The sequence below is a fragment of the Vicia villosa genome, linkage group LG6, assembly GCF_029867415.1.
Source record: "Vicia villosa cultivar HV-30 ecotype Madison, WI linkage group LG6, Vvil1.0, whole genome shotgun sequence".
NCBI lineage: Eukaryota > Viridiplantae > Streptophyta > Magnoliopsida > Fabales > Fabaceae > Vicia > Vicia villosa.
This window is the reverse complement of record NC_081185.1, coordinates 111,161,596-111,173,712: the sequence shown is the minus strand read 5'-3', so window position 1 is coordinate 111,173,712 and position 12,117 is coordinate 111,161,596. Positions and strand designations below refer to the sequence as shown.

The 12,117-nt window shown below is 35.6% G+C and overlaps 2 protein-coding genes across 4 annotated transcripts; both read left to right on the top strand.

Annotated features, from left to right (window-relative positions):
• Window positions 1–6,415: 6,415 nt before the first annotated feature.
• On the top strand, window positions 6,416–8,886 carry LOC131612094 (digalactosyldiacylglycerol synthase 2, chloroplastic-like). Of its 3 annotated transcripts, none has more exons than XM_058883906.1 (5): window positions 6,416–6,623; window positions 6,851–7,132; window positions 7,328–7,594; window positions 7,704–8,056; window positions 8,179–8,886. In XM_058883906.1, exons 2-5 carry the CDS (start codon window positions 6,851–6,853, stop codon window positions 8,672–8,674), a joined length of 1,398 nt encoding a protein of 465 aa, XP_058739889.1. In that variant the 5' UTR covers window positions 6,416–6,623; the 3' UTR covers window positions 8,675–8,886. The 3 variants fall into 3 exon arrangements, with proteins under 3 accessions (XP_058739889.1, XP_058739890.1, XP_058739888.1); XM_058883907.1 differs by having other exon boundaries at window positions 6,804–7,132; XM_058883905.1 differs by having other exon boundaries at window positions 6,766–7,132.
• Window positions 8,887–9,778: 892 nt separating this feature from the next.
• On the top strand, window positions 9,779–10,615 carry LOC131614340 (uncharacterized). The gene has a single exon (XM_058885939.1). The coding sequence runs from the start codon at window positions 9,779–9,781 to the stop codon at window positions 10,613–10,615; it is 837 nt and encodes a 278-aa protein (XP_058741922.1).
• Window positions 10,616–12,117: the final 1,502 nt, after the last annotated feature.

Here is a 12,117-nt window from a genome sequence, read left to right as displayed (position 1 = left end):
ATTTTTCCTAGAATGCTCTTTCGATTTTTCGGTCCACCAGGATACCTTTTTACCTAAGTCGCCATTTCGGGTCTTCGACTTAGCGAGTTTTATTCCTTTTTTTTTCTAGCCATAATATTTTTTGACTGCATCGAAATACATTGGAAGTGGAAACTCCTCTCCATCCATAGTCGTAAGAATCAAGGTCCCGCCAGAGAAAGCCTTATTCACAGCATAAGGACCTTCTGTAGCAACCTGCCTTAAAAATTTACGTTTAAACGAGTCGCCACCCACTACTTGTTTTTGGGCAAGTGGGAAACCCTAAAAAAATGAGATTTCTGGGTAAGTAGGTAAATTAGGCAAAGGGAAGGTGTTAGGCACCCTTTGCCTCCCTTGTACTCAAGGGGACCTATTTAGCCTTTAGGTTTTAAAAAAACAAATAAAATTATGACCGTAAAACGTTTTTGAAGAAAAGGGCCTCATACCAAATTATTGGTCAAAAACATTGTAAAATCATTTTGAAGAAGGGAGACCTCTTTTATCATCATTGGCCAAAAATATTGTAATTCTAGTTAAAATATTTAAAAGATATTTTTAAATAGGGGAGGCTTTATAAGAAATCATCTGCCAAAATCAAAACCAAATTAAAAAGAAAAGGGGGCCTCATATGAAATAATTGCCCCCCAAAAGCATAGGATCTTTGATAAAAAGGTTTTAAAAAAGTTTTCAATAAAAAGGAAAAGGTTGGTCGGCGGTTGTCTGTTCAGTCAACGCGGACAAACCTTCAAGAGGGAAGAAGAAAAGCGTAGAAAAAAAGAATTTGAAAGAAAGTGTTTTGAAAAAAATTGTACGTGAAACCAAATATCCTCCCCCAATAGGATTCCCAAGAATCCCATTTATAAAGTGGAAATTAGGTTAAAAATCCCAAAAGGGAAAAAACCCATTTATGGGATTCGAATCTGTGACTTTGTGTTTACAAGCTTTACTCCATTACCAATTGTGCTATATTATTTATTCAAAATAAAAAGCCAATTAAAAGTATATGAAGTTCAAGCAAATATTTGCTATTTAAAAAATACAAATAGTTTTAACTAAACTATTATATATATTTTTACATAGATAAATATAAAATCCAAAATGTTGGTTTAAATAAACTAAAGACATTAAAAAACCAAGACGTTAGTGTAAATAAACCAAAGAAATTAAAATCCTGTAGGCTATGTAATGCATATGTTGACACATGAAGCTTTTCAGATCAACACATAGAGGAAAAATTTCTTCTATGAGTCAACACACATGTGGATGCTTTTTAAACCCAGTGGCTTCTATTTGCATGAGTCGACTCGTGACGTACATGTGTCAAAATGAATCGACTTATGACTTACATGTGTCGACACATGCTTCAAATTTTTTGAAATTCTACATTCTTTTCTAAACTTCTAATTTTCTTTTTGCCTCTAACTTGCGCACATATAAATATACATGCATAATTTTAAACTGATGAAACCATAAACATACAAAGAGTTCTCTTCATCTTCAATATCTCTCATCTATGCATACACACAACAATTATACATAATCATTCTTGTTGGGTGCCATCTAGATTCAGAGTTGATAACATCCAATTTAGGTTGTTGAATTGTAAATTGGGTTGGGAATCTTTGGGGGTTTCTTGGGAAAAACCAGTTAGGTTTTTTCCTCCAAGATCAAGGTGGTGATTTGGGGGGTTTTGCACAAGATTTCGCAATTCAGATTCAGCTGAGTGAAAGTTTCGAAGAAGGTGGTTCTGTCGAAGGATTAATGGTAACCAGCGGACCATTTGGAAATATTGGGTCACGATAATTTGCAATTGGGTTCACCCGAGTGAAAGCTTCAAAGAAGGTGGTTTTGTCGAAGGATTAAAGGTAACTGGAGGATCAATTGGTATTATCTGGTTACTTGATAGAGCTCAAGATCAAGGGAAGAGAAATATTTAGAATCAACATCAAAATTTTGGTTTGAAAGGTTGTATTGCTACTTTTCTTTTGTAAACAAATTTTGCAAAGTAAGATTAATATCTCAATTTCATTTGGAATTAGGGAAAGACACATCCATAGAAAAGACCATTGGTGAACTGCCTAACACATGTGATATACCAGAGAGAAGAGAAGGGGGTTGCCCCTGTTGAAGTCTGAACTGACGTTCTATAGTCGTGCAACGCAAATGGAAGCATTTCGTGCTAGCTATTGTAAATTTTCACCATCTTCTCCACGGTCTTCTTGATGTTTTTGTTTGCTTCTTCTACAACGTCATTCATCTTTGGCCGATATGGTGACGAGTTGTGGTGTTCAATTTTGAAGCTCTCGCACAACTCCTTCATCATGTTATTTTTCAGATTTGACCCGTTATCAATGATGATTGTTTGATTTATTAATCCAGTGTCACCCTTAGGGATTTGATGGGCATAACATCCCAAACCATGGAGCTTAGTATGGGCTAGGCGCAACCCCTTGAGAGATCTATACTATAAGGAAATAAAATTGTGCCTTCATTAACAACAATTGCTTTTAATGCAGTGGTAAGTGTTTGATCCAACAAGTGGTATCAGAGCTTGGTTTTGGATTTGAATCCCCCGATTGGCACTAGGGGATATTGTTAGATTTATTAATCTAGTGTCACCCTTAGGAATTTGATATGCTTAACATACAAACCAATTCCGCTTAGTATGGGCTAGGCGCAACCCCTTGAAGGCTATATACTACAAATAAATAAAGTTGTGCCCGCATTAACAACAATTTATTTTAGCGCAGTGGTAAGCGCTTGATCCAACAATGATTTTATTGGGGATTTCGTAATGGAAAATTATTTTTTTCTTGATGAACTAGGAAACCACTTGTTTTATTACATTTGCATAGGAAGCAACATCAACCCATTTGGTGAAATAGTTGATGGAAACCAAGATGAATCAATGTCCGTTTGAAGACTTTGGTTCGATAAGCCCGATCATGTCTATTCCCGACATAGAGAATGATCAAGGTGTTGTTAATACATTCAAGGGAGTTGGCGGTACATGCACATTATCATCATAGATTTGACATATATGGCACGTTTTAGCATAGTGGAAACAATCGGCTTCCATAGTTAACCATTAGTAACTTACCCTTAGAATTGTATTTTCCATCGCCTGCCCATTGGCATGAGTCCCAAAGGATCCTTCATGGATTTCTTTAATGAGCATGTTTGCTTTGTGCCTATCCACGCATCTGAGGAAAAACATGTCATGTTTTCTTTTGTAGAGCGCATCACCACTTAGGAATAATTTGACATTCGCTGGATACTCTTATTTTTCGAGGTAATGTTTGATGTCATAAAACTATGGTTTACCATCAGATTCTTCTTCCATTGATAAACAATATGCAGGTTCATCCAGATGCCTGATTCTTATAGACGGTTCCTCATTGGATCATTTTACCTCGTACATGGATGATAAAGTATCTAAGGCACCAACCATCTGATTTTCCTCCCTAGGGATATAATTGAAAGTGATTTCATTAAAATAAGGGATCAACTTTAAGATGTGGGCCCGATATAGAATCAATTTAAGATGACAAGTTTCCCATTCTCCTCTTACTTGATAGATGCGGGCCTAATATAGAATCAAGTTAGGATATGTTGAGTATCCATATACCTCCAGGATTTTGATTCTTAAATCAGTGGCTACTTCAATGCCTATGGTGCACTCTTCACACTCTGCTATGTTATTCGTACAATTGAAACACCACCATGCATTTGAGGCACCGTCAAATAAAAGAGTCCATCGCGATCTGGGTTCGGTCCCTTCATCATCATCTAGAACCATTATGTCCTCATAAGGAAAATCAAATCGCATTGACTGATAATCTTCTGCTAGTTGGTGAGCAAGATGATTTGCCAGTATGCTTCCCTTGATTGCTTTATGCATGATGTACTTGATATCATATTTTAATAAAAGTATTTTCCAATGGGTAATCCTTCCAGTAAGAGCGAGTTTCTCAAAGATGTACTTAATTGGATCCATATTTGATATTAACCAAGTGTTGTAGGTCAACGTGTATTGCCTCAAGAGTTAGGCGGCTCATGCTAGTGCACAATAAGTTTTCTCAAGCAATGAGTACCTAGTTTCACAGTCTATAAACTTCTTGCTCAAGTAGTAAATGACATGCTCTTCCATGCCCGTCTCATCGTGTTGCCCTAATACACACCCCATTGATTCATCAAGTTCTATTAAATACAAAATGAAGGGTCTCCTTGAAATAGAAGGTATCAGAATTGATGGATCTTGCAGGTACGAGTTAATTTGGATCAACGCTTCACATGTGTTCAGATTTGCTTCAATCCCTCACTTAGTCAAATAGAAGCTTAAGAATTTACCCGCCCTTACCCTGAAAGTGAATTTCTCCAGGTTAAGGCACATATTATATTGCCGGACCCTCTTAAGCATCCATTGAAGGTGTTGGGCACGAAGCTCCTTTTGGCCAGACTCTATGATCATATCATCCATGTATACTTCTAGTGTTTCTCCTATCTCTTCTTGGAATATATTATTCATCATTATTGGGTAGGTTGCACCTGCATTCATTCTTTTATCCGGTCAGATCCGTACATATGTATCTGATTATACCCTGAATGTGTCCATAAATGAAAGTAAGTGATATCCGCTGAATTATCCACTAGTGTACCAATGTTTAGGAGTGGGTAAGAATATTTTGGGCATACACTATTAAGATTTGTATAATCAACACACATTCTCCATTTCCATGAGGCCTTCTTTACCAACATTACATTAGATAACCATTATGTATATATACTTCACTTCGTAAACAAACTGGTCATTAAATAACCTGTTAATCGTGCTAGCAGTGGCTTCAATATTTCTTTTCGGAGATTGTCTCCTCCAACATTGGGAGACATCACATGCACTAGCATCCATATTTAGTTGGTGGCAAACTAACTACGCCAATATCAATGTCAGGCATCTCATTTGGGGTTATAGCAAACAGGTCAGCGTTATCTTAGAGGCGTTCCACCAGTGTCGCTCTTACTTCTAAAGGAAGTCCGACCCCTAGTTTAACCGACCTGGCGGGGTCTTCTTCGAGTTGGATGTACTCAGAATCACCATCTAGTATCGACCGAATCTCGGCTTCACGAGCTTCTAGGTCGAACGCACCAGGATTCCTTTCTAGGTCGAACGCACCAGGATTCCTCAACTGTCCTTTTGCTTATGCTTTTGAGGTCATGGTTGACGCTAAAAGATCCATACGAATTATTTCCTTAATCTGTTTCGCTTCATCTACATCGGCGGTTACTAGGACCGACCTTCCTAATGAGTCGTGATAAGTCATCTTCAAATGAATCGGAGACGCTACTACATCTAGTCTCTCTAGGAACGATCTCCATAGAATACCTCTAAAGGCGCTCCAACACAGTATTACCGAAAAATTCCCCTTGCGTGATGCCTATTAGATCCATCGTATATGAGTGGAGGACGTTACACGAACTTCAGTCGTCTGCAAGGAATCTAGTTACATTGCGATAAGGTTATCATGATTTAGAAATCCTAATTCCGATCGATCTTTCCCTCACCAAATATTCACATTAGCTACGGATATAAAGTGATTCAATGAAGGACATGTGCTAGATGATACGATATCACATAATTCGTCGATCAATGATACCAAGTGAATGTTAGATTCAAGGGATGCATTGAAGATTTTAGACATGGCTATTGAAGTTATTGTCTTCGTCTCTCTTGTTGCGGTTATAGATATGATTTTAGATAAGATAGACTTGAAGATGAAAATTAGCGAGAATCAGACGTCGATTGCCACAGACGACACCACTGTTCCGTTTGGGAACCAGAAAGGGATGCAGTTGAAGAATTGATAAGCTTGAACGATGACTCTGATCTTCTTTATGGTGACGCGGGGTAGACCTGCATGATTCTTAGTCAGTTCAAGATTCAAGATGAGTATAATAAATGATAGAGATTAAACATTGTACTTTGCTCTTAACATGTGAACTGATTTTATACTTTGAGTGAAATAAAGTGATTTTAAGATGAATTGAGCTTTGGTTAGTTGAACCTTTGGTCGGTCCAAAGCGGATAATATAGACATTCTTTCAATAAACAATCTATATACTATTTAAACTATGCAAATATAATAAATAATCTTTAAAATATATAAAATTCATCAATTTAGTTTATATCATTAAAATATTGAATTTTCCACACCCACTTCTTAAATTACACAATTGATTTTGATGTTATTATCGATTAAATCAATATTCAAATTTCATCAAAATTAGTAAAATTTTATTGGTAGCTACACATTTTGTTAATTTTTTTTTTTTTTCATAATGAATGATTCTAAAATTACATTGGTCATTTCCTTTTACTCAAGATTGGTCAATTCTTCGTCGCATTACATTATTCGAATATCGAACCAGAGAAACTCGGGAACCTGCGTACGCGAAACGACACCGTTTACTTCAAACCAAGAGAGAGAGAAAATATTCCCTCTCTACCTCCTTATTTTCCTTCGTTTATCTCTCTTCACCATTCATTCACACAAATTCCTCTCTCTACAATCCATTCTTCACCACTCTTTCTTCTTGATTCCTTCAAGGTACATATACTCTTTTCCATCAACGATTTTCAACTTTTATGCCTTTAATTTCACCTATTTTTTCTCGTTTTTCTTGTATAATCTTTTTGTAGAATTTGAGTTTATGAGTGTTTAGGGTTGAAATATATGTGATTTATTGCAGCTACAATCTGTTTTTCGCTGGTGATTTTCATGTGCTAGGGAATTCTGAACTACTACGATATTGAACTTTTGAATCTAACAAACAGATGGATAAGAAACAGCATTTTGCAATTTTCACAACTGCTAGCCTTCCATGGTTGACCGGAACCGCGGTGAACCCTCTCTTTCGTGCGGCGTATCTTTACAAAGCTGGGGAGAGGAATGTCACCTTGTTGATCCCTTGGTTATCTTTGAAAGATCAGAAAGTTGTATATCCGAACAATATGACGTTCGAGTCTCCGGAAGAGCAGGAGAAATATATCCGCCAATGGCTCGAGGATAGACTTGGATTCGCATCTGGTTTCAGCATAAAGTTTTATCCTGGAAAGGTGATAAGTTTTTTCGCTGTTTCTACATACTTGGATTTCATTTTCATATACCTTGGGATATTTATTGGTTTATGAGAATTTCTATATATGTTTTGTTTAATTAATAATTATCGTTTGCTTGAGTGTTTCCCAATTGACTTTGCGATACCTTTTATTTTAGACGTAATGCTAATTTACGATATGCTTGCCATGTAGTTTTCTAGAGATAAAAGGAGCATTCTTGCTGTTGGCGATATTTCTGAAATGATCCCTGATGAAGAAGCAGATATTGCTGTTCTAGAGGAGCCAGAGCATCTGACTTGGTATCATCATGGGAAAAGATGGAAAACGAAATTCAGGCTAGTTATAGGAATTATTCACACAAATTATTTAGAGTATGTGAAGAGAGAGAAGAACGGAAACCTGCAAGCGTTTTTACTGAAATATTTGAACAACTGGGTTGTTGGTATATATTGTCACAAGGTAAGTTATTTTATTTTCAAGGACAATATTTTTGGCTATCATGAACTTTTTGCAACCATTGTGTGCGGCGCGCTTGTTCTTCCGGAATTTATTAATCGTGTGATTGCAGGTAATCAGACTATCTGCTGCTACTCAGGATTACCCTGGGTCCATCGTCTGTAACGTTCATGGAGTTAATCCAAAGTTCCTTGAGATTGGCAAGAAAAAAAGAGATCAACAACAAAACGAAGATAATAATGCCTTTACCAAAGGTGCCTATTTTATTGGGAAGATGGTATGGAGCAAAGGCTACAAGGAGCTGCTCCAGCTTCTTAATAAGCATCAAAAGGAATTATCTGCTCTTGAGCTTGATTTATTTGGAAGTGGAGAGGACTCTGATGAAGTTCAAAAAGCTGCTAAAAAGCTTGAAATGACAGTTCGAGTTCATCCGGGCCGTGATCATGCTGATGAACTATTTCATGAGTAAGTTTCATATTATCACTCGAACTATGTGTTTTTGTTTTTGTCTGATTGATGTGTTAAAGGTTTTTTTTTAAAGTTCATTGACAATGTTCTGAATGTATATGTTTATTTCATGTACTCAGTTTCAGATTGTTTCTTAATCCGAGCACAACAGACGTGGTTTGCACAACTACAGCAGAAGCTTTGGCAATGGGAAAAATTGTTGTGTGCGCAGACCATTGCTCAAATGAATTTTTCAAGCAGTTCCCGAATTGTTGGACGTATAATAACCCCGAGGAATTTGTTCAACTCACACTTAAGGCATTGGCTGAAAAGCCTGACCAGCCTACTGATGATCAGAGGCACGACCTTTCATGGGAGGCTGCCACAGAACGGTTTCTTAAGGCCGCTGATCTTGACAAGCCTTCTGAGAGAAAGTTATTGTCAAGAAGTACCTCAAACTATCTCTCCACTTCGTTAAGTTTGCAACAAACAGTTGAGGATGCATCAGCATATGTACATCACGTAGCTTCTGGGTTTGAAATATCGCGAAGAATATTTGGTGCCATTCCAGATAGCTTGCAACCTGATGAACAGCTACGCAAGGAACTCGGATATTCTAAATCTTTTAAGAAATAAGATTGAGAGTTGTTTAATTTCTAAGATTGTCTGATTGAGAGTTATTTGCTCATTTCAATGCTCTCTTTCTAATCAGGGTAGGAAATTAAAAGGGTTGTTGCCTTATATAAATATATACATAAGGCATCTCTGTTTAGTATCAACCAAAGCTTCTATTACTGTAAATGTTGGAAAATTTGACTATTACAATTTACACCAATGAGTTGAGATAACTGGTGTAATTCATATTGTTTGTGTTGCGGTAATAAGCTCATGTTCAACCCTATTTAGATGAAATAAGAACTATGCATAACAAAACAAACGAAAAACTTAGTTATTGCATGCTTGGAGTACATAGTTTAATCATTCATTCGTCTTGTAATTTGCCTAAAGTCACAATTACCAAATCAGTAAAGTTATTAAATCTAATCCCATTAATTTTATAGCTCTATCCAAAGATAACAAAATGAACTTATTGTCACTTCCATCATCAATTAGACTAGTTCTGAAGCTGCACCAACGGTGGCATTTAATATGTACCAATAACTTTTTTTCCACCATAGTTTTTGACTTGCAATGGCAAATCATCAGGTAATATAAATATATAATTTTGTAATCAATGTTAATAAAACCAATTTAATTCTTCTCTTTTTAATCAATCAATTATGCAAATATAGTAAAGTCACTTTTTAACTTATCTTCCTCCATCTTTCTTCTGAAATTATTCCACCAATCTAATCTAACAAGAAAAAGATTAGCAATACTAAATCTATTAATAACTTATTTTGCTAATTGGATCTTAATTCTTTATTCTATCTCTTAGTTCATCTTCTTTTTTATGAAATTTTTAAAACATGTATTTTTCTGTGTTGACATTAAAAAATACCAGTAAGAAAGGCCCATATATCACTATCAAGTTTTAGAAAAACTCAGATTTTAATTTTATCCTTAAAATCCAAATTTTTTTTAGCCAAAAAGGGATTATACTGGCTGGACAATTGGACAGGGGAAGCTCTGGCTTTCAAGTATAAGATTTCAATTTTGCTTCATGCCAAGATCAATACAAAGGTTACAGACTTTTGGAAGGATAAAACCTGGTCCATACACAATAACATAACTGTAGCAATGCCTTCTCTCCTTGAAACTATAAGCTCTTTTTCCATTTCTGATATGGAAATTGATGATTCCCTTGCTTGGAAGAATGTGGAGAATGGCAAGCTAACTATTAAGATTGCTTATGAGATGCTTGCAAATGCTAACAATTCTGGAAAATGGAAATCCTTCCCATGGGACATTGACTCAGCCCCTTCTCATTCTATGGTTACTTGGAGGCTAATGCACAACAAGATTCCCACTGACGAAAACATGACTTTGAGGGGATTCTCTTTCCCTTCTAAATGCTCTTTATGTGATAGCAATGAGGAGAAGTCTACTCATTTGTTTTTTGATTGTTTTTTTGCAGTTAAAATATGGAGCTGGTTCAGCAGCATCTTGGAGGTTCCAAATGCCATCAAATCCCTTGCTGATTGTTTACAAATTCTCAATGAAGCTTGGAGTCAACAAGCAATGGCTGTCATAAAATCCAGCATCGTGTTCATCATCTACCAAATTTGGAAGGCCCGAAATATGGCCAGATTTGAAGACAAACTTATGCCTTGGCAGAGATGCATTAGTAATGTTGCAGCAAGGGCAAAATTGGTGGGAAAGCTGACTGCAAAAAATGGTGATAACTCCATCAACAACTTCTCCTTTCTTAAGAAATTTGACATTGCAATTCATCCTCGAAAATTGAAAGTGGCAGTTGAAGTGCTTTGGTGTCCTCCCATTGCTGGCTGGATTAAGTGTAACATAGACGGGGCAGCAGCCGGTTCTCCCTTACTTGCAGCAAACGGTGGTATCTTCCGTGATGCACAAGCTAAGCATGTCATTAGCTCGTTTTCTTGGGTGTTGGTTCTCCAGTGATAGCAGAATTCATGGTAGCTGTTTTAGCAATTGAAAAGGCTATGCAAATGAATTGGTCGAAGCTATGGATAGAAACATATTGCGTTTTGGTAGTTAAAGCTTTTTCGGATTCTAACTTGATCCCGTAGAAAATCAAATCTCGTTGGCTTACGTGTTGGGCGTTTACTCTCTCTATTGATTTTAGAGTCACTCATATATACCGTGAAGTTAATTTTTGTGCGGAATACTTAGCTAATATCGGCTTAAAGAGCAAAAGTATGTCTTGGTTTAATTTTGTGCATAATGACATTTATCTGAATTACTTATTAGACAAGACGGGAACCCCTAGGTTTAGGCTTTGTTCTTAAGAGGTTTTGACTTGTTCCCCTCTTGTGTTTCTTGTATTCCTAAATTTCATAAAGACCAACAAGAAAAAAACAAAGCTCAAATTTAAAAAAACTAGTATTTTGAAAAATTCAGATTTCAAAGAATGAAATAGTTGACGTATTGACAAATCTGAGTTTTTTACTTTCAGTTTTGTAATTTTTGTGTGTTCTTATTTTATCGATTATGTATTTGCCGTTGTTTTTCTCTATATGTATTTGATTGAAAAACACTTTGACTAATGTGTTTGGTTGTTCTTTATTTAGCTAACTTTAAAGTTGAAACTAAAAAATGTTTATGTTCTTTTTTATTCCCTCCATTGTTCGAATTCATTGAAATTAAAAAATTGTTTTGAATTTTTCTAAATTAGGGTTATACTAAATTAAAATCAAGGTTTTTCTAAATTTGACTTAGTAATTCTAGTAACAGATCTGAGTTTGAAATTTGAGTTTTTAGAAGAGTATTGTTGACACATCTGAGATGTTTATTATGTTCTTTAATGGATGAAGATGAATAATTTTTTAGATTGATTTTTTTTTTTAAAAATATGAGTTTTGCCTTATTAGATTTGAGTTTTTTTTTTAACATCTAGATTTTTTTTCTTAATTTTTGAAATCTAAATTTAAAAGATAAAAAAGATGAATGTTTGACTTTGAAGACCAGACTGACGAGTGAGGCAAAAGCATTAGGCCTCAACTTTGTGGGCCTTAAAATAGGCCTCAAATGATGGAATCTTAGACCTTAAGTTATATATAATTAACATGTGTTACAAAGTTGATTAATACAAATTTAATTGGAGTAGTGGCGAAGATATTTATACACTAGGCTTTTGTACCTGTCTGTTGGTAAAAAACAAGTTCTTAGATCATGATATGAAATACTAAGCAATTTTCTCTTAGAAAATGATTTTACAAGAGGAAATGTTGATACTACTTTGTTCTTTAAGACATTAAAAAATAATATTCTAATAGTTGAAATATATGTTGATGATATTATATTTGGTTCTGCCTATACTACCTTGTGCAAGAAGTTTGCTAAGTCAATGCAGGCTGAATTCAAGATGAGTATGATGAGAGAGCTCAAGTTCTTTCTGGGAGTCCAGATTAATCAAAGTCCAAAAAGGACATTTATTTATCAAA